Here is a 19,440-nt window from a genome sequence, read left to right as displayed (position 1 = left end):
TCGATTTGGGGAAGAAGGAACAAGTCTCTGCCTGAGGCCGTGAGAAAAAGAGTTCTAGCTCTCTCCGCTAGTTATGTCGTTTTATTTCATTAGTAATTTAATATTTTTTAGTAAACATTTTAGTTACAAAAATAAAAGGGCTAAAGTATTTTGAGAATTTTAAAAATTTTGTGAAATGTGGGACTAAAGTGTAATTAAAGGTATTAATGTACTAATTGGAAAAATTGTTTTGAGATTATAATTTTCTTTTTTAAATGTTCTAAACGAATGAAACAAATTATTATATTAAGAAACAAATTTGAAATTGCACCACAAACATTACAGTAAAAAGACAAACGTCACAAACCCTCATCAAAAAAAATTCTTTTTCTTTTTAGAACACCAAAAGAAGATTTTTTTAAAAAATTATAAATTAAAGTTTTTGTAGAAAATTAGAAATTTACAACTCTTATTTTTAGTATAAAAATAAATTAAGACGACAAATAAAAAATTTAGCGTGAAGCCCACGAGGGTTTTTCGTGGGGCCCATTCTTCTCCGCCCCAAATCACTGACTTTCTCATCTCTCGGAATCTTTCTTCAGCTTCTAAAACCCAGAACCTTCTTTTTCCGGCGAGGCGAAGGAAGAGCTTGCTCTTGCCCTAAATCCCAACTCAAAAACATCGATGATATAATGCTCCCAACGTTCAACGGTTTTAAAATCATACGAAAAAACCAACCTTTCCCTTGTCTTCTCTCGCAATGACCTTATTCTCAAGGTTCGTCTCTATTCTCATATTCAGAGTCCTCTTCGTGGTTTCTAAATCCGATTAGTTTTGGCCGGAGATGGCTTAAATTGATTCATAGGTTTTAAAAATCGAGTCTTTAGTTATAAAGTTGTGAACTTTCCTCTCCAAAAGTCTTCGTTTGATTAGACCCTACTTTGTGTGGTTTTGGTTTTTTTTTTTTTTTTTGCAGATTTGTGATCACTAGAGTTGTGAAGAGAACTCTATTCTCGAATCAGAGTAATAGAACAGCTATTAGGGTTTCTGTAAGGTTGCCACAGTTCAGAATTCAGAGTCATGGACATCACACATTTGGTCTTCTTCACAATGTTAAAGGAAGCTTTTTAGGTAATCATCATAATCTCGCAAGGAGGAGCTATTCGGTTTTATCTGCGAGCAATGTAGTTAAGCAACATGCTCAAGCTTCTTGGGAAAGGTTTCTTTATAGAGTAGCTATGAATCGTACTTGGAACTTGTCTCGGATAACTCAGATTGCTCAAGTGGTTAGCTTGTCTTTAGCCCGTTCTCACTTTATGTTACCTGGTTTCCTGGCTCTTACTTTGAGAAAAGTGGCATATGCGCAAAGGGTGGCTTCAAGTCCTTTGGTGTATTCTCCTTCAACAAGCATTTCTCCTTTTAGGAGTTCGTTAAACTTCCCTATCGTTATCTCGTCTTTAATGATTTCTGCGGTCAAAGGTGTGGTTCTGTTTGGGAGAGCTCTCTATTTAGCTGTTTTGTTTTCTCCAAATGTTATAATGGCGTTGTTAGAATTTGCGTGTGGTCCTCGTTTTAGAAAGCTACAGTATGAGATACTTCATCGGACTCTGGAAAGAGCTGGTCCTGCTTTTATCAAATTTGGTCAATGGATTGCCACACGACCTGATCGGTTTAATAAGGATCTGTGTTTGCAGCTTTCAAAGCTTCACAGTAATGCTCCTGAGCATAGTTTCGCGTTCACCAAAAAATCCATCGAAAATGCATTTGGTCGTAAACTCTCTGAGATATTTGAGGAATTTGATGAGGCGCCTGTGGCGTCTGGGAGTATAGCTCAAGTACACCGAGCTTCCTTGAAGTTTCAGTATCCAGGACAAAAGGTGAAGTCCTCGGAAGTTGCTGTTAAAGTTAGACATCCTAGTGTTGAGCAAACGATGAAGCGAGATTTTGTGATCATCAATTTTTTGGCGAAGCTAACTACTTTTATTCCGGGGTTGAACTGGCTTAGATTGGACGAGTGTGTGCAACAGTTTAGTGTCTACATGTTGTCCCAAGTTGATCTCTCAAGGGAAGCTTCTCATTTGAGTCGGTTTATATATAACTTCCGTGGATGGAAAGATGTCTCTTTCCCTAAGCCCATCTATCCACTTGTACATCCCGCCGTTTTGGTTGAGACATATGAGCACGGGGAGAGTGTGGCTCGTTATGTAGATGGCTCAGAAGGACATGCACGGCTTAAGGCTAAAGTAGCTCATATCGGAACTCATGCTCTCTTGAAGATGCTCCTGGTTCTGCCTCTTTCTCGACGTGTATCTTTCTGTTTATCTCGGCCGCTTTACAACTTAAAGTTGCTTTGATTCTTGTTTTTCAGGTTGACAACTTCATTCACGCTGATATGCATCCAGGGAATATTCTTGTCCGGCCAAACAATACTCCAAGAGGTCTTTTCAGATCGAGGAAGCCACACATCATTTTCCTAGATGTAGGCATGACTGCAGAACTCTCAAAAGTTGACCGAGATAACCTACTAGGTTTTTTCAAGGCAGTTGCACGTAGAGACGGCAAGACTGCTGCTGAACGAACACTAAAATTATCTAAACAACAGAACTGTCCTGATCCACAGGCCTTTATCCAGGTGAGATCTCTTGCTCTGTGTTTCTTCTCTTACATCATTCAAAATTTCTTCATTTTCGTAGTGTTTATATACAATACACATGTTGACAGGAAGTAGAAGAAGCATTTACATTTTGGGGAACAGAGGAAGGAGATTTAGTCCATCCAGCTGATTGTATGCACGAACTATTCGAGAAAATGAGGCGTCATAGAGTTAATATCGACGGCAATGTATCCACCGTGATGTTTACAACATTAGTTCTCGAGGTGAGTTTATATGATCTTTAGCTAGATGTATCTGTATTACATCAGTGCTTCACAGTCTCTTGGATGTTTCAAGTTTGCTTCAAATCTAACAACACTGAGGTTTCGGCTTAATCTTTCCGCGTTTTCATAGGGCTGGCAAAGAAAACTCGATCCGAGATACGATGTAATGCGGACGTTACAAAAAATGCTGCTGAAAAGCGATTGGATGAAATCACTTTCTTACACAATTGATGGACTGATGGCACCTTAGGACTGGAAAAAGGTTCAATCTTTATTCTTTTTACACCAGTTTAACATTGAGAGCCAGATTTTGTTTTCTTTGTCTTAGGATGTGAAGAACTGAAACATACATATTTAAGAGAAATACAAAAGAACATTGAGTTCTTTTTTTTTTTTGGTGTTTTTTTCTTCATTTCTTTTGCTTATTCTTTCATGTTCTTCATCATTCTAGCAACAGAGAATTTGTATTTTGTGCTAAAAATCTGAGTGATTTCAGAATGATGCTCAACACTTTGCAGTTACATATTCATATTCTTATACTTTATTTGGTTAAGAAGAGTGCTCAGTGCAACATCTTAGTTGAAATGAATCCAACAAAACATAACTTGTCACACCCACTAGTTACATTTGAAATAAATAAAAAATGTAAAATTTTAAACAAAAGTGTGTGAGAAATCAATTTCTTGAAAACACACTAGTAACAAAATGAGATGATTTTAATAATTTGTGCACTTTGGCACAGAAAAATAAAATACAAATAGTACTACAAAATACTGTATTCGGCCTTAGTTATAATTTCTAAAACGAATCGTTGCCAATGAGCCAAAGCCAACCCAAACAAACACCAGCGAAGATCCCTCCCAATAGAAACACGCACATCAAATTCCCTAATGCATTTGCTTCAGGTCCCTATACAAATTTGATTGAACCAATTTAACATAACCGGTATTAAACCAAATCAAACCGAGATTGATTTATTTTGTAAAGGGAGAGAAGTGAGTCAAGTGACTTACATTGTAACCCTTTGGTGCAGTGCTGAAGATACAAACGGTTAAATAACCGTTAGTCAACCCCAAGAAAGAGGTGAGGAAAAGCATCCATCCTTGATCAGCGTATTTAGCGGTAAAGTAAAAGGCCGGCACGAGCAAAAAACGTGCCACAACGCAGACAGTGATCCACTTCCTCGACTCTATTGCTAACACTTTGATCGAGGGAATGAACCTCGCGATTGCATCCCATCCATTGTACATGGCTACTAGAACTGGTGCATACCTTTTCAACACAATCAAAACATATAAATGGTTTTTTAAAATTTTTTATGTAACCACACTATCAGCATATTTTGAATGGATTTTTTTGTTTGTGTTAATGATGCATACCAATCTCCCAATCGATGTTCTCCTGTATTCTCGTAGAGGAATCCGGGGAAAATCGATAGCGTCACCACGTAAATCAAGAATAGATTGATTTCAAGATCTATGTTTTCTCGTAATAATTGCTTCTTGGTTAGTTTTTGGATCTTGGACTCGTCCATTTGTTGAACCTTTTACGAGAGAGCTAAATCAGCCGAATAGAGAACACAGTATCGGATTAAAATAAAACCGAAAGATACCTGTTCAGCTTGGTCTTGGAGGCCAGCTGCGGCCAGATCCGCAGAAACGGTTTTGGCCCCTTCTTTACCAGCCTTGGCACGGTAGTATTTCACGATAGGGAGCTTAGCAAAGACTAATGTATATAGAAAAACACATGCTAACTGGATCAATGTCGCGATTCCTATGAACAGCACTGCGGAATAAAACACATGATGAGTCAAATTATTTTAATTTGTATATACTATATGATATGTGACAAAATTTTGAAATTAAAAAGATTTGTAGGAGGAGATAACGTTACAAGCCCCTTTTCGAAGACCATCATGAGACTTGTCGAAGATTGCTTTTGTAATAAGCCTTAATCCGGAGGTTAGAACTCCAGCTATGCCTAAACCGCCCATGAAGGCCTGATAGAAGTGATCAAAAACATTTTAACAACATTAAGCTAAATCGATACTATATAGCATAACAAATATATATACAGTATATACCTGGATGAACTCGGGGCACATGTAGGACAAATCTCCAACCATTGCACCTTGTACAACAGCATCAGCGACCCCGAAAACAGCAACAATCAAACACAAGACAACATATGCTGCTACGCTTCCACTGCCATGCGAAGCAAGATCCAACTTCACCAAACCGAATCGAATCAAAATCACTTACTTTATATTATTGTAAAACTGACGACATTACAAAAGAAAGAATCAAAGAGAGTGTACTTACAATGATGAGACAAAAGGTGCCAGCGGTATAAAGGCTGTACCCGAAAATGTTACGAAAGCGAGTATTGAGCTTAGCTTCTTTAAAGGCAAGTGTTATTATAAACACATTCGCAAACAATTGGTAAACTATTGTTAGCACCCTCGAAGGATGGTATTTCTGTTGTTAAACAAGAAAACAAAACAAAACCAAAACGTACAGAATTAAACTGATATATCTATATATATTATTTGACTGAATCTGTCTTGATACCGAAAGATTCATACCGGAAAAATTTGATAATAGTAATCAGTGATGGTCAACATTGCATTCCATGCCACGAGAGACCCTATTCCAAGGATACAACACACAAGTCGTGCTACATTCTTACCCTATTCATCAACGAATTTATTTCAGAAGTTGCATAAATACTATATACATGATATGTACTATGTAATATAGATTATATATAGGATGAATGAATGATTGATTAATATGAAAGTGTTCACACTAACCTCGAGCCTGCTAGGGATATCCTCTGGATTACTCATCGGGCAATCACAAATCCTGTAAAATTCAGAATCTTTAAAACAATACTTCGTATATAAATTTTATTAGCGAATAAATGTAATAGACGAGACAATTGAACGTCTACTTAGGGTTCATAATTCATATCGAATCCCCAATACACATATGAAGCATTAGTTCAAAAGATAAAGACGATGTTCTCTAAGAGACATAAGTACGTACTCGAATCGAGATGATACTTAAAACAAGACCTTGAAGTTTGATTGTTGATTTAAGAAAGAAAAGGCAAAGAATCCGAAAAAAAAATGACACTCACCTGAGGAAAACTTTTTCAAAGTTGGCAGCAAACGATGTACTGTGTAAGAAATTCACGATGTACCCAAAAACCCCAAATGATTCGTAACAATTTTTATCCGGAAAAGATTCGTTGACAGATAAAAAACAGAAATAAATATATGTAATTTGAGAAATCTTGGCTAAAATATAAAATAGATCTGATAAAAAAGGGAATATATATTTTACTTTAATAACATAAGATTCTGTGTTATATATTCACTTATTCCACTGAATGCGTGTGAAATTTTTATTTTTTTTGTTTGACGATGTTAAAAGATATTAGAAGTTAGTATTGTTTTAACTTTTATGGTTGAAGATTGCTCTTATTTTAGAATTTGAGTTTAAATTACAGTAATTTATATATTTACATTAAGGGGAGAGATATAGGAAAAGTGAATTTGACAGAATTTAATAGAATGTTAAAATTCTTCTGTTATTCAATTTAACAGAATTTTGTAAAGACTTCTTTTTGTCAAAAATTTTAATAATGACTATATATGCTTTTTTGGTTTGATTTTGGTTCTAAGAGTAACTGTATCTACTATCTAGTAGCAATAAAGAAGATGATATTAATTACGAAAATAACAATTGTTTTATTTGTTTGTGATTTGGTCTTATTTACTGTTACGTCCAAACTTTTTCTGTTTATATTTTCCTTCCAAATTTATAGTTATCTTCATCGAGAACTGGCACATGTCGAGAAGAAATTTAGGAGTATTTGTCGCGTATATTAACCTGAAATTAAGACCGGTTTTGTCAGTGACTTAGCTTTCTTCATCTTCTTTGCTATAAATATGTCTTTACTCAGGCAAAATCATCCTTTCGAGATATATTAATGAAATGTCTTTTATTGATATTCATATTCCCTTCTCATAGAACATGTATTTTTTTTTTTTCTTTTTTGTATTTTGGATAGGGGTGTCAAAATGGGAATCTGACCCGACCCGATCCAACCCATGCCCATGTGGGTTCGAGACTTTCGTGCACGGATTCAACCCGACCTATTTATTATAATGAGTTAAATTTATATACCTAAACCCAATAATATAAAATCCAATGGTTAAATGGGTTATATGGGTTACCCATATGTAAATAAAATAAAATAAAATAATTAATATAAAATACATAATATATTATATAAAATATATTATAAAACTAACCAAAGTTTTCAAGCTTAGAAAAATAATATCAGATATTAATATAAAAAAGCATCCTAAAATCTTAAAGTCAAAAATCTTTAAAACCAAAATATAAAGTCATTATATTATACACAAAAATATGTTATAGAGAGAGGTATGAAGCGTCCTTAGTTACTTTATTTATAGAAGATGTAAATCCTATTTGGGACATATTAGACCTAAACTAACTAGGCCCGATAACATTATCTCTTAATGAAATTTTGTTGAAGATAAAGAAAATTAAAGGCAATTAATGTGGAGATATTTTTTTTAGAGATTTAAAAAGGAAATTTGAATTTTGTTAAAAGGAAAATGATCACTCAACAAATCTTCAAAAGCTTTCTTGGGTAACAAACGTAAATCTTCTTCTTTTTTGTTCAACAAATCTTCTTCTATAATTTAAGCATATCACTTTCATATTTCATATTTTAATCATGTTTAAAGTAAAACGAGAAATTAAATCAGATCAATTAATTAAAAAATCGACCTAATTAAACAAAGAAAATAACGATAACAATTAAGAGAATCATCAAAAATAAAATTAATAATTAAGAAATATATTTTGGTAATGATCAAGATTTATAAGTTAATCTTAGAAATTAAAACGAATCAACCCAAAAAAATATACCTTAATCAAAAAAAAAAAAAAAAGAAGAAGCGAAACCCTAAAAATAAAGAGAAATCATCATGATGACAAGTTGAGCCACGAAAATAACAGAAGCAAATTGAAGAAATGAAGCTAAAAATCAATACACTAATTTATTTGTTTAGATAAATATCGTTTATGTAACCTGAGAATCATTAGAAGTCGATGCTGCTGCCTCATAGCTTCCCTCTTCATCACAAGTCTCTTTCTATCACCCTTACGTTTCACAGAGGATAATGCTTTCGACATCGATGTTAGATCGAACGATGTATCTTTCTTCTTACTAGTCGGAACAACAACAATCTTGGTTGGCTTCTCGCTTGCATTGTTGATAGCCTCTTTAAGCAAACTTAGATCGAACCGAGAATCACAATCATCGTTGATCTCAATTTTTTTTTTCTCTGAAGTTTTCTTTGATTCTGGCTTCATTTTTTTTTTTTTTTAGAGAATCAAAAGTAAATGATGGTACAGATTACGAGAGAGCTAATGTGTGTTACGTTATTTATATAGAACATGTAAAATGGGCCACATTGGACCTTACAAGTGTTTTTATTAACAAAGGCTTAGCTAGGCACGAAAATGCATGAATTCTATTTTTATTTTATTTTTGAATTTATAGCTTTGGATTATTATAAAAGAATCTATATTATGAAATATGGACAACTCTCCCCGTATGAGTGTCACGTCAGCAGTGGAGAGAATGTCACATGTTTGTCCTCCTTAAAAGCAAACAAACCTAAAATAAAAGGAATATGAAACATCTTTCATGTTTTCTATTCTTTTTTTTATATCACAAACAATTTCAATATTTAACTTAAGAATTTAGAGAGGTTTAGAATATGTCTCAAGAAAATAGATGCATCACCAAAAGGCAAAAAAAGGTATCAGGAGTGAATCACAGAGTCACTTCTTACTCTTGGCGTAAACCATGAACGTATGAACATATGGTTAATGCGTTACAATTTTGTCAATAGTTTGAAGAGTTGCAGCAGTGATCGTGATATTGGTTAATATTGTACAGAAATTTATGAAAGTTTGTCCCTAAAAAATTAAATTTTTATATATGAAGAAGAATGGAGTTTTGTTCACTATCAAATGGAAAATAGTTGAATCAAATTATAGAATGTTAATTTAAAAAAATACAGAGACAAAGAGGAAGATAATTGAATAAATTTATGAATGTTGGTATTTATATTCTAATACAGTATTTAGAAGTTGTCAAAAAGAAAATTATGTAAACTTTTTATAAAAAAACAAATTCTAGAGTTATATTCAAAAAATTGAGGAGCTAACATGAATATAAAATTTAGTTAACCAAAAACCTATTTGTTACAATATATGCATCCTTATCAAGCTTTTATTTGATATATTTTTTTGACGTTTTAGACAAGAATTGTAGACTGATTAAATCTCTCAAAACAAAATTGTTCATGCATGTATCTAATCATTCAATTACAAAATAAGAAAACTTATGTGAAGTATTAAAAAAATGAACATCAAATTATTTTTTTCAAAATTTCTACAATTTAAAAAAACAAAAATAATCTTTACATATATTAAAAAAAAATAGGAAACTGGGGATAATAGAATATCATCAATAAAATAGTATTTGGATACTCTACTTCAAAAAAAGTGGGAAAAAGATAAACTGGATTCTCTAGATTTTAAGAAAACGAATTATTAATCATTTTACATTAATATTATTCTCATATAAACATAACACGTCAATATTGAAAGTTAGATATTGATATTTTGTCGTCGTTGAGAATATTTTCTCGTTCAAAGATATTGTTTATTACATAAACATATATTTTGTAAATACTGAATCTCTCTAAAAGGAACTATTGGTTCCTAGTAGCCAAAGCCAACCGAGGCAAACACCTGCAAAAATCCCTCCTAACATAAAACCTACCAGCAAATTTCCCAAAGCATTCGTCTCCAAAACCTGTCAATAGTATAAAATAAAATGTCAATAAAATTTTTTTTTTTTTGTCAATAAGAAATTGAATTCACCTAAATAAATTGGATTGAAATTTAGTAGATTATAATCATAAATCAATATTACTAGACTGATGCACTTGTGCGAAGTAGAATCTTTAAAACAAAAACAGGAATATCTTGATAGAACTAACTTACATTGTAGTTGATTTTAGGTGTAACTGCCATAACGCACACTGTTAGATAGCCGTTAGTTAATCCCAAAAAAGATGTTAACGATATCATCCAACCTTGATCCGCATTTTTTGCAGTGAAGTAAAAAGCCGGAACAAACAAGAACCGGATAAGCACGCACGCAGTGATCCATTGTTCCGATTTGAGTTTTAGGTGTTCAATTAGAGGAATATATCTTGAGAAAGCATCCCACCCATTATACGAAGCAACAAGTACAAGAGGGTACCTATATGTTAAGAAACAGAAAGAACATAACCAAATATGAATTCATGGATAAAGAAACCAAATGATGAGAAAAAATATAGAAAGTATATATATACTACTATGAATCAATTATGAGAAAATGATTTTTTTTTAGTGGCATTTGTAGAAATTGCGATTTTTCTTAACTCTTTCAAATTTGCCATTTTATTATATCTAAACACACAATTTTACATATTAGATTTTGGTTAATTTGGTTATATCTTCTTGCAGGTTATATAGCATTTGTTATTAAGTATGTATTTTATGGAAAAAAAAAGTCTCAAATGATTAGTTTTTTAAGTGATAAAAAATGGTTAATTTCAATTTTTTTTGGGAAAATGGCAAATTTTAAAAATGGTGTGCCAAAATGGTATTTTGGACAAAAATCTGTACTACTATTAACGTTCTACTTTTTCATACCACCGAAAAATCCAATGAAAAAAATCTAATAATATTTGTCAAAAAAAAAAAATTGCCAAAAACATACCATGAACCGAGCTTATGTTCTCCAGTATTCTCATACAAAAATCCAGGAAATATCGACAATGTTAAGGTGTAGATGAGGAAAAGATTGATTGCAAGGTTCCTGTTTTGATAGAGCAACTCTTTGTTGCTTAGCCGACTGGTTTGTTTTTCTTCAGCTTCTCGATGGATTGATTCAGCTTTCGCACAGTAATACTTTACTAGTGATAGCTTTGGAAAAATGTGTACGTAGAGAACAATGCAAATGAACTCGATCAACGTCGAAAATGCCAAAAACAACACTGCAAATCATGATCTGAAATTAGTTTATATAAAACTATTAATTTTTTAAAAAGTGTTTATGTGAACATGTACTTAGCATTGACAAAGAAAAAAGTCAAGTACATAGAGTTACATACAAGCGCCTTTTCGATGACCGTTGGGAGATCTATCGAATACTGCTTTGGTAACAAGCCTCAAAGCAGATGTTATAGCCCCTGCTATGCCAAGACCGGCGATGAATGACTAAAGAGAACATTATAAATCTTAGTTTTAAAAATTATAAATGAAATTTTGTTGCTTTGTCAAATTTATTACAACAACAGAAAAACACATGAATAAATTCGGGGCACATGAAAGATAGCTCTCCGACCATGGCACCTTCAACATGAGCATTAGCTATTCCAAAACATGCAACAATCGAACATAAAACTATGTACACAGACAAATCTCCTGCTCCTTTGGTTACCAAGTCCAACTACAAAAATTATAGGTGGAAACTATAAAGAGTATGATGTTGTATAAAAATTATCTAAGAAAGGTCTTTCGAAAAAATTACATGCATGTAGAAAATTACTCACAATAATCAAAAGAAGAGTGCCGATAAAGAAAATAGTATAGCCGATTGTAATCCTCTTTCGATTTTTGTTCGTTTTCCCCATGAAAACCATGATGCATACAGTTCCAAGGACAAATGGTTGGTAAACCAAAGTAAGAACTCTGGAAGGATGATACTCCTTTAATCAATTAAATCATGACGAAAAGAAAAGAACATAAAAATAAAATGTTAGATCACTATACAATGGTAGATGTAGAACATCAAATAAAAGATTAGTAATATAGTGAAAGTTTAATAGCTTCGTAATGTAATAATCTACATATTGTACGATGACATGATTAAAACTAAAGATGTTTATATATATATATATATATACCTCAAATGTATGAATTTTAATTTAGTTAAGTTATGTATGTAAGAAATCCTAAATCATCAAGAAGACATACTTACCGGAAGACTTGATAGTAATAATCGGAAATGGTGAGGATCGTGTTCCATGCCACAAGTTGTCCAACTCCTAGGATACAACATACCACCATTGCTTCAAACTTAGCCTAGTCCATATATTCATCCATCATAATCCAAAACAATTTTGAAACATACCTTGATGAAAACTAAGCACATAATGTAAAATTATTAAACCTCAAGCTTCCGTGGGATGTTCTCAACTTCAATGTCCATGTTTTTTTACTTTCTTTTGGTTACAAGACAAATTAAAAGAAAAACAAAAAATGTGAGCAAAGAAATTTAAAAAGAACAAAGGAAGAGAAAAGAATTAAGAATGATGATGATGATGATGATGATGTGAAAACTCGAAGAATATGTAATGAGTGATATTAAATAAATTGACTTTTTAATTGTGGAAAACATGTATATATTGTTCGAGTATCATGATAATTTATTGGAATCATGAAAGAAGTGTGGAGTACAAGAACGAATTATGGAAACATGAAAGAATTGTGGAGTACAAGAAATGATAATTTATTGGAATCATGAAAGAATTGTGGAGTACAACTGAATTGGAATCATGTTTTCCACAAATCAATTAAATCATGTTATTTTTTATACTCGAACAATATATACATGTTTTCCACAATTCTTTCACTAAAATTAAATACCATAAAAGAAAAAGAAAAAAAAAAAAAAAAAAGATAACCATAAGTTCGTAAACTTGACCCTGTGTTAGACGTTTCAGGCACGTACCACAAAAATAACTAGACATTATAAAATGAGATGTTACAAGCTGTCTTGTATTTGAGATAATTTATTCGCCAACAGTTTGGACAGCTCACAGAGTATATGTATCTGTATCTTTACCAAAACTTAAAATTTAGATTCATGGAAGACCACGAACAAATTGAAAAGATTTAGGAGAAGCTGACTCTCATCTAACAAAGAAGAGAGCATGTTGATAGCCAAAAAAAGAATTTTTGAATTGATAGATCGGTTAAAACTTCAAAGCAGTAAACCTTAACAACATTTTCATTTGATATGCGCAAGGAAGAAACCCAAATTGGATCTACTCTAAAGGACGAAAGCAAGAGCCAAAATAGAGAAAGTAGTGACTCTTAGTCGTAGCAAAGGGTACATGCCATAAGGAGTGTATTGTATACAAAATCAAGGATATTTCTGTGACTGCAACTCAACATCTGATGCGGGTTCATCATGTCTTAACCGGCCTCACAAGCCCCAAACCAGAGCCACTACCCAAATGCTTGTACTCCTTAGCCTCAAGATGATCATCGTGCTCAGCAAAACCAGTACCTCCTTTCTTTAACCCAACCAAGTTCCTGTCCTTGCAAGGTTTGTCACACACAAGACATACTTTGTCGACAGGCATGAACTTTTCACCACACTTTTTGCAGAAAACATGCCCGCATGAGCTGAGTGCCACAAGAGACATTGTGTTGGTGAGAGTGACTTTGCAGCTCGGGCAAATGTAGGCTTTGTCATAAGAGCTTGAGGATGCTGATTTCGTCTTGTTCTCTTCCTCTTCGCTGTTGTCTTCTGTGAAACGAATTGCAAAGAGGTTCTTAAGCTTGAGTTTCTCTTTGCCCTCTGGACAGACTGTGTGAGTTTCTGGAGCATCTACTCTGACTGAAGCTGCTGGTGTAGCTGATGGGAGCCAGAAGGCTTTCATCGTCCTAAGCGCTTCTTCTTCAAAGGAAGTTGCCTTCACACTGTTTGCCCCATGAAAACCACTCTTATCTTGGTTGTGGTTCTTTTCACTGTTTCTAGGCATTGCACTATGGTTTTGCTGATCAAAATCGTCGAGCTCTCTCGCCTTTTGTAACATTAGCCTCTCTTCTTCTTCATCCTTGTCTTGCTTCTTCTGGGACGTATGTGCAGCAACCCTCCTACAGACATATTAGTACCACAGATCAGTATCTTAACATACAGAGCGAAGCTAAATCAGACACAACAATATTTCAAAAAAGCTCTCTTCAAAATCCCAACAGGTACTAACAAGTTAGGAGAGTGGGCTCCAACAGTTTCTACTCCAATCTCTATTTATATACAAGCTCAAACAAATACAACCACAGGCTAAACCTGAGACCCGTACTTATTTAACTCAAAATAAAAGCATCAAAATCAAACCTCACATTACATTAGTTATCACTCCATAGGGTTTTTATCCTAGCTTTCGTGCTACAACTCAAGTTAAAAATATCAGCTTCTCCTTCTCAATAACAGTGGGACTAGTAGTAACAAAACCAGTACTACTTCAGGTACACTCAAAAGTCTAACTCTTACTACACAAACCCTACTTAGGCATGAAATTAAAAGCAGATCTTTGAAGAACGACAACATGTTACCAGGGTAATGCTTCAGGCGTCCTTTCAAACAATGACTAATATGATATCAAACGAACCCAATATAACCAAGTAGAGACTTGATCTAATCCATGTCTTAATCTAAACACCAGAATGTCCCAATTCACACCAGATACATGGGGAATCCAACAACCCTATCTATAGATCCTAAAGCTAGAAACTTCAACCAAGCTCAATCACAAAACATATAATCATAAAAGGAACTTAAAAGTTCGAAACTTTGAAAAAGAGAACTCCAAAGTTTATACCTTTGGATATCTTTCTTCTGAGCCAGGATGCATTCGAGTATGCACTCTCTGCAGAAGACATGACCCTTGTGACAACACATCGGATCGATGAAAGGCTTCAAGCAGAGAGAACAAGCATCGAAGGGCTTAATCGAGTCTTTCCCCAATCTCTCTCTCTGAGTTCCATACCCTAACTTCTTCTTCTCGTCGTAAGTGAAATACGCAAGATCATTGTTGTTCTTCGAGTGTCTTTGAGGCATATTGGCGAGGAAGATTGAATTGAGTTGAAGAGAAGAGGATCGGAATCTGAAGAAACCCTAGAGAGATCTATTGCTAAAGGATTTGTGCTTTTTTTTTTTTTTTCTAATTTCAGATTGGAGAAATTGGGAAACTGAGTTTTCCAGTGTTTCGCTCTCATGTTAGTCGGTTCTACTACCACAGCATTTACCGTCCGATATGAATCTAATCTAACGGTTCGTAATTGCTACCACTTTTTGTTAATAGTATAAAAGAAAAACATTTTAAACTAATTTACTCTAATCAAATCATGTTACAAACTTAATTCAGGACATTCCCTTTTGGGCTTCTAAATTTATTTTAGCTAAATTTGGTTGTATTGTTGATGAATTTTATTAAATTTTATTGTATTGTTGTTACAAAAATTACAAGCGCTTTAGGGTAAAGAGCTTCAATGATTTTTTTTTTTTGTTCAAAAGGAGCTTCAATGATTATACAATTTTTTTTTGCTAAAAAAAGTCATAATTGACTAAGCGCTTTTTCTTTCACAAATCAGTACGTAGTTGACCCAAACAAACAACAAGTGTACAAATCCGACTTGTTTTTTTTTTTTACTTCTCCTCAATGTACAGATCCAATTACGTATGCAGTATGCTAGTTTTATATAAGTGGAAAGGTTGAAATCTATGGGAAAAAAGACGAATAGTCAAAGGAGCGTAGGGGAAGAATAACGTATGGTCAATGAGAGTCATCTACCAACAATTGTGGTGAAAGTAACATCGTTGACCGTGGCAACATCTTGACCATCCAAGTTTAGTTCATCAATCTCACCGGAGTATAAGAACGAATGGAAGGTAGGCTGTCTCCGACGTGGAAGTTGACCCGTTCGACTCTCCAACATCAACAATACCGAACCCATGTTTGGTCTGTGGGTGACCGAGTCTTGTGTACACAACATCCCCACGTGGATGCATCTCATCGCTTCCGCTACGTCTCGACTGTCCTCCACCGTTGGATCTATCATCTCTTTTGTCTTTCCTTGGCTCCATAAATACCACGCCTGATTTTGTTTTTCCGTTTAGAACATTTAGTAACCAAAAAATATATATCTAAGCTAACCAAATTGAACTAACTAAACCTATAAAGAAGAGAAACTTACATAACCGATGAGACTTCCATGTTCAGATCCTCGAAAGCTAACGTTTTTTCTTCCACTCACAATCTCCAATATCAACACTCCAAAGCTATACACATCAGATTTCTCTGAAAATATCCCTTCCATTGCATACTCCGGAGCCATATAACCACTTAACATTTTGAACATTAAAAAAAAAAATATTAGAAATTAATACAGTTTTATGTTGATTAACGAAGATAAAGATGTTTGTTTAGTTACTATGTGCCGACGACTCGGATCGTGTTGGCATGGTCTTGTCGGTAGTTGAAGATCCTAGCCATACCGAAATCCGAAATCTTTGGATTCATTTCCGTGTCTAGCAAGATATTGCTAGCTTTTAGGTCACGGTGAATGATCTTTAGTCTTGAGTCTCTATGCAAGTAAAGCAATCCTCTAGCAATTCCTCCAATGATCTCCCATCGTTTTCTCCAGTCCAAACTTCCTCGTTTACTCTCATCTGTGCAGAGACATCGATTTTATACTCAAAATCCACAAAAGTTTCTGAACATTATTATTGACATTGCTTAGAAAAAAGAAAACATACCAAAAAGGAAGCGATCTAAACTCTTGTTTGGCATGTATTCATAGAGAAGCATCTTCTCGTTGTCTTCAATGCAACATCCTAGTAATCTAACAAGATTCCGATGCTGGAGTTTCGCGATTAGTAAGATCTCGTTCTTGAATTCCTCCAGTCCTTGCTTAGATTTCCCTGATAGTCTCTTCACCGCAATCTCTCTTCCTTCTGAAAAGTTTCCCTGTACAAACATATATACAACACAGAAGTTCTTTTTTACATAGAAATTTTTTATTATCCAACATTATTTTCAGGACATTTTCGATTGTTTCACCTTATATACAGTACCGAATCCGCCCTGTCCAAGTTTGTTTTGTTCAGCGAAATCTCCTGTTGCTGAGGCTACGCTGTCGAAACTGAAAATTGGCAAATCGGGTGTGTCAACTTGATCCCCTACTAGAACACTGATTGGTGAGCTTTTGAACGTAACCGAGTTATCTCTGGTATCGGAAACTGGAAGATCTTTCTTCCTCCACAAGAAAGCTACAGATCATAAAATATTTGACCGTCTTAGCACTAGCAGTTAAATTTTTTGAAAAAGACTATGTGCGAGCAGAGGCTTTACCTTTAAGCCTTTTCCATGAGATCCAAATGCATAATCCTAGCAAGAATGCACCTATAACACTGACAATAATTATCCAAATTTTCGATTTCTCCTTTCCACCTCCTGTATAACACAACAAAAGAAACCAAAATACATAAGAATACAGATTTCAGTTTAGTCATGTTTAAATATTTCAAAATGTGATTTGAGAGCTTAGACATTTCTACAAACCTAGTTCAGAACCTGCCAGCCGGATAATAATATAGTTTCCACCGAGTCTAAACCTCTCTATATCCATCAAATCACGGGTCCAAATCATACATCCGATCCCTCCTACAACCGCATAAGCATTACAAGAGCAGTCCCTCACGCATACATCTTTACAAGTTACTGAGTTGTTAAGTGGAACAACTGATCCAAAATCAGGCAACTTCATTCCCTTTAGTACCTTAAACCTATCTCTTTTATCCGCAACCAAACTCTGACTACAGTTCAATGGAACTCTTCTCTTGCAGCCACCGGAAAAATTCATGTTGTTCCATTGATCCTGATAAACTGGCTCAAAACCATCCATGCAACTGCATTTACCGGAATCAAACTCTTTGCTATCATCACATACACTGTAATTACCGCAACGGTTATAGTTCTCGCATTCCTTGTCCGGTTTCTTTTGAAGCAAAGTCCAGTTCTTGGCATCCTTGTTCCATCTAAACTGCTCTTGTACACCGTCAAACCTAATCTGAAACCTCAAGAAATCAGAACTGTTTATGGTAACATAAGTGAAATACACTATACCATCTCGATCAGGAGGAGAGAGCTTAAACCCTCGAATATAGTTTGTGACTCGGTACGTATCCGGTATACCGGTAAAGATAGCCGAGTTCCACGGTCCGCTACGCCATTTCCTTTTTTCCCCTTCCCAAATCACAATCTCTGGTGCTCCATTAGGATCAATCCCCATTGAATACCTTCCTGGTGAAGGATCACTTTCGGATTCCCATGGGACAAAACCGCGGTTTTCTCCCAGTGAAGGATCCACCCGCACCCTCATACTCGGCAAGAAAGTATCTGTTGGATTGTCAAAACTCTCCCAATACCATTTGTTTCTGTCTGAATCTGAAGACAGAACCAAATCCCCTGTTTTCAACAGAGCAGCAACGGTGTTGTTTGACTCGGGTTTAGCACTTGTGGACCAAACTGTTACGTTTTGACCATTCACGACCACCAAGTTCCCGTCATCTGCAATCTTCAAAGCTCCGTTGTGATCCAACAATGGCTTCTCTCGATTCGCTACCCAGACAACTGTTTGAGGTTCGATGTTCTTGTACCATATTCCGACATACCTTAAGGTTGAGTTCTTGGGACTAAAGAAACCAACCTCAAAGCTTTCATCCTCGCTGATCAGTGAGTCTCCGTCTCGTATCATCTGGTTTCTGGTGATTGAGTTGCTTGTGGAGCAATATACGTTGCTACATAGTTGAAACAACATCAAAAGGTTCATCACCAAAGTAAGGATTCTGTAAAATCCTGCCATAGGTTTGAGATCTTTACACTACGATAAATGAAAAAAAAAAAAAAAAACAAAATAATGACTCTTGAAATTTCGCAGTTGGTCTTTCTCCACTTAATGACTTGTATATACTTTTTTTTTAAAACATAAAAGGAGAAAAGTCATCAATATATTCATTTTAATTGAGGAAATTAGTGGAAATAATAATTCCAAAAAAAATTCAAACGACTGAAAAGGACAACGGGTGAATCGTGTTGACCAAATATGACAAGAATATGAATATTTCACGTTTTATATACACTTTGAAATATATAATGCAAAATTGTGACTTCAAAGGCCAGAAATTTGTATATCAGTCCATTTTTGGAATGCGACGTTTTTCTTATTTGGGCGGTTGAGACTTGAGATTGAGAACATCAAAGATTTTATTTTTTCTACCTTTTTATACATTTTTTTGAAGTATCCTTATATATTAAAAAAGTAGCATTCTCACACAAAATGTTGACGTATCGCATTCATAGAGCTCCAAACACTATTTCCTTTATTTGTCATCAATTTCTAATAATAGAATATTTACATTTACATACCATTGTATTTTTTCAAAAATATAATTAACACCCAAAATTAAATTCTTATATTCTCTTTCTAACTTAATTATATCTTTTAATTATATTTTCATAAAATATTTTAAATGAATTTTAAGAACTCTTTGTTCAAATGATATGATAATATAAGATTGATATTATAATAATTCTCACAGGTTAAATTTTAATTATTATAA

The 19,440-nt window shown here is 34.3% G+C and overlaps 5 protein-coding genes across 11 annotated transcripts; 1 reads left to right on the top strand and 4 right to left on the bottom strand.

Annotated features, from left to right (window-relative positions):
• The first annotated feature begins 441 nt into the window (after window positions 1-441).
• LOC104752820 (uncharacterized) lies at window positions 442-3,409 on the top strand. The gene is made up of 5 exons (XM_010475076.3): window positions 442-756; window positions 956-2,264; window positions 2,348-2,611; window positions 2,701-2,856; window positions 2,987-3,409. The coding sequence occupies exons 1-5, from the start codon at window positions 740-742 to the stop codon at window positions 3,104-3,106; spliced, it is 1,866 nt and encodes a 621-aa protein (XP_010473378.1). The 5' UTR covers window positions 442-739; the 3' UTR covers window positions 3,107-3,409.
• Window positions 3,410-3,507: 98 nt separating this feature from the next.
• LOC104752819 (equilibrative nucleotide transporter 7) lies at window positions 3,508-6,130 on the bottom strand. The gene is made up of 10 exons (XM_019237614.2): window positions 5,998-6,130; window positions 5,669-5,720; window positions 5,441-5,545; window positions 5,178-5,333; window positions 4,940-5,083; window positions 4,750-4,855; window positions 4,469-4,641; window positions 4,236-4,399; window positions 3,870-4,128; window positions 3,508-3,765 (listed from the first exon to the last, which is right to left on the bottom strand). The coding sequence occupies exons 2-10, from the start codon at window positions 5,702-5,704 to the stop codon at window positions 3,655-3,657; spliced, it is 1,254 nt and encodes a 417-aa protein (XP_019093159.1). The 5' UTR covers window positions 5,705-5,720; window positions 5,998-6,130; the 3' UTR covers window positions 3,508-3,654.
• A 3,428-nt stretch (window positions 6,131-9,558) lies between these two features.
• On the bottom strand, window positions 9,559-12,426 carry LOC104752818 (equilibrative nucleotide transporter 3-like). 6 transcript variants are annotated; one of them, XM_087493037.1, is made up of 8 exons: window positions 12,160-12,426; window positions 12,007-12,073; window positions 11,579-11,734; window positions 11,379-11,475; window positions 11,138-11,215; window positions 10,744-11,020; window positions 9,978-10,239; window positions 9,559-9,786 (listed from the first exon to the last, which is right to left on the bottom strand). In XM_087493037.1, the coding sequence occupies exons 2-8, from the start codon at window positions 12,052-12,054 to the stop codon at window positions 9,673-9,675; spliced, it is 1,032 nt and encodes a 343-aa protein (XP_087349163.1). In that variant the 5' UTR covers window positions 12,055-12,073; window positions 12,160-12,426; the 3' UTR covers window positions 9,559-9,672. The 6 variants fall into 6 exon arrangements, with proteins under 6 accessions (XP_087349163.1, XP_087349167.1, XP_087349162.1 ...); XM_087493041.1 differs by having other exon boundaries at window positions 11,138-11,243; window positions 11,332-11,475; window positions 12,007-12,110; window positions 12,199-12,403; XM_087493036.1 differs by having other exon boundaries at window positions 12,007-12,110; window positions 12,199-12,403.
• A 542-nt stretch (window positions 12,427-12,968) lies between these two features.
• LOC104752817 (E3 ubiquitin-protein ligase CSU1) lies at window positions 12,969-15,094 on the bottom strand. Its single transcript, XM_010475068.3, has 2 exons — window positions 14,639-15,094; window positions 12,969-13,913 (listed from the first exon to the last, which is right to left on the bottom strand). Exons 1-2 carry the CDS (start codon window positions 14,875-14,877, stop codon window positions 13,220-13,222), a joined length of 933 nt encoding a protein of 310 aa, XP_010473370.1. The 5' UTR covers window positions 14,878-15,094; the 3' UTR covers window positions 12,969-13,219.
• Window positions 15,095-15,438: 344 nt separating this feature from the next.
• Window positions 15,439-18,936, bottom strand: LOC104752814 (putative G-type lectin S-receptor-like serine/threonine-protein kinase At1g61610). Of its 2 annotated transcripts, XM_087493035.1 has the most exons (8): window positions 17,598-18,789; window positions 17,381-17,482; window positions 17,171-17,272; window positions 16,880-17,088; window positions 16,576-16,786; window positions 16,251-16,488; window positions 16,014-16,161; window positions 15,439-15,914 (listed from the first exon to the last, which is right to left on the bottom strand). In XM_087493035.1, exons 2-8 carry the CDS (start codon window positions 17,466-17,468, stop codon window positions 15,603-15,605), a joined length of 1,308 nt encoding a protein of 435 aa, XP_087349161.1. In that variant the 5' UTR covers window positions 17,469-17,482; window positions 17,598-18,789; the 3' UTR covers window positions 15,439-15,602. The 2 variants fall into 2 exon arrangements, with proteins under 2 accessions (XP_087349161.1, XP_010473368.2); XM_010475066.3 differs by having other exon boundaries at window positions 17,381-18,936.
• Between the last annotated feature and the right edge of the window lie 504 nt (window positions 18,937-19,440).

Source organism: Camelina sativa, chromosome 16, assembly GCF_030686135.1.
Source record: "Camelina sativa cultivar CO46 ecotype springtype chromosome 16, ASM3068613v1".
NCBI classification, from domain to species: Eukaryota; Viridiplantae; Streptophyta; class Magnoliopsida; order Brassicales; family Brassicaceae; genus Camelina; species Camelina sativa.
Note: the sequence above shows the minus strand (reverse complement) of the source record. Positions and strands in the feature narration are given on the sequence as shown.

Coding starts and splice junctions, on each gene's coding strand:
- LOC104752819 (XM_019237614.2), bottom strand. CDS start 5,704: ATGAGTAATCCAGAGGATATCCCTAGCAGGCTCGAG. Junction 4,129..4,235: donor GAACATCGATTGGGAGATTG/GTATGCATCATT, acceptor TGTGTTGAAAAG/GTATGCACCAGTTCTAGTAG. Junction 3,766..3,869: donor CTGCACCAAAGGGTTACAAT/GTAAGTCACTTG, acceptor AAATTTGTATAG/GGACCTGAAGCAAATGCATT.
- LOC104752814 (XM_010475066.3), bottom strand. CDS start 18,683: ATGGCAGGATTTTACAGAATCCTTACTTTGGTGATGAACCTTTTGATG. Junction 17,089..17,170: donor CTCATGGAAAAGGCTTAAAG/GTAAAGCCTCTG, acceptor TATGATCTGTAG/CTTTCTTGTGGAGGAAGAAA. Junction 16,489..16,575: donor TTTAGATCGCTTCCTTTTTG/GTATGTTTTCTT, acceptor GTCTCTGCACAG/ATGAGAGTAAACGAGGAAGT.
- LOC104752820 (XM_010475076.3), top strand. Junction 2,265..2,347: donor CTCTCTTGAAGATGCTCCTG/GTTCTGCCTCTT, acceptor CTTGTTTTTCAG/GTTGACAACTTCATTCACGC. Junction 2,612..2,700: donor ATCCACAGGCCTTTATCCAG/GTGAGATCTCTT, acceptor ACATGTTGACAG/GAAGTAGAAGAAGCATTTAC.
- LOC104752817 (XM_010475068.3), bottom strand. CDS start 14,877: ATGCCTCAAAGACACTCGAAGAACAACAATGATCTTGCGTATTTCACT. Junction 13,914..14,638: donor CAGAAGAAAGATATCCAAAG/GTATAAACTTTG, acceptor ATATGTCTGTAG/GAGGGTTGCTGCACATACGT.
- LOC104752818 (XM_087493041.1), bottom strand. CDS start 12,087: ATGTTGTATCCTAGGAGTTGGACAACTTGTGGCATGGAACACGATCCT. Junction 11,476..11,578: donor GCACTCTTCTTTTGATTATT/GTGAGTAATTTT, acceptor TAATTTTTGTAG/TTGGACTTGGTAACCAAAGG. Junction 10,240..10,743: donor GAACATAAGCTCGGTTCATG/GTATGTTTTTGG, acceptor CTTAACATATAG/GTACCCTCTTGTACTTGTTG.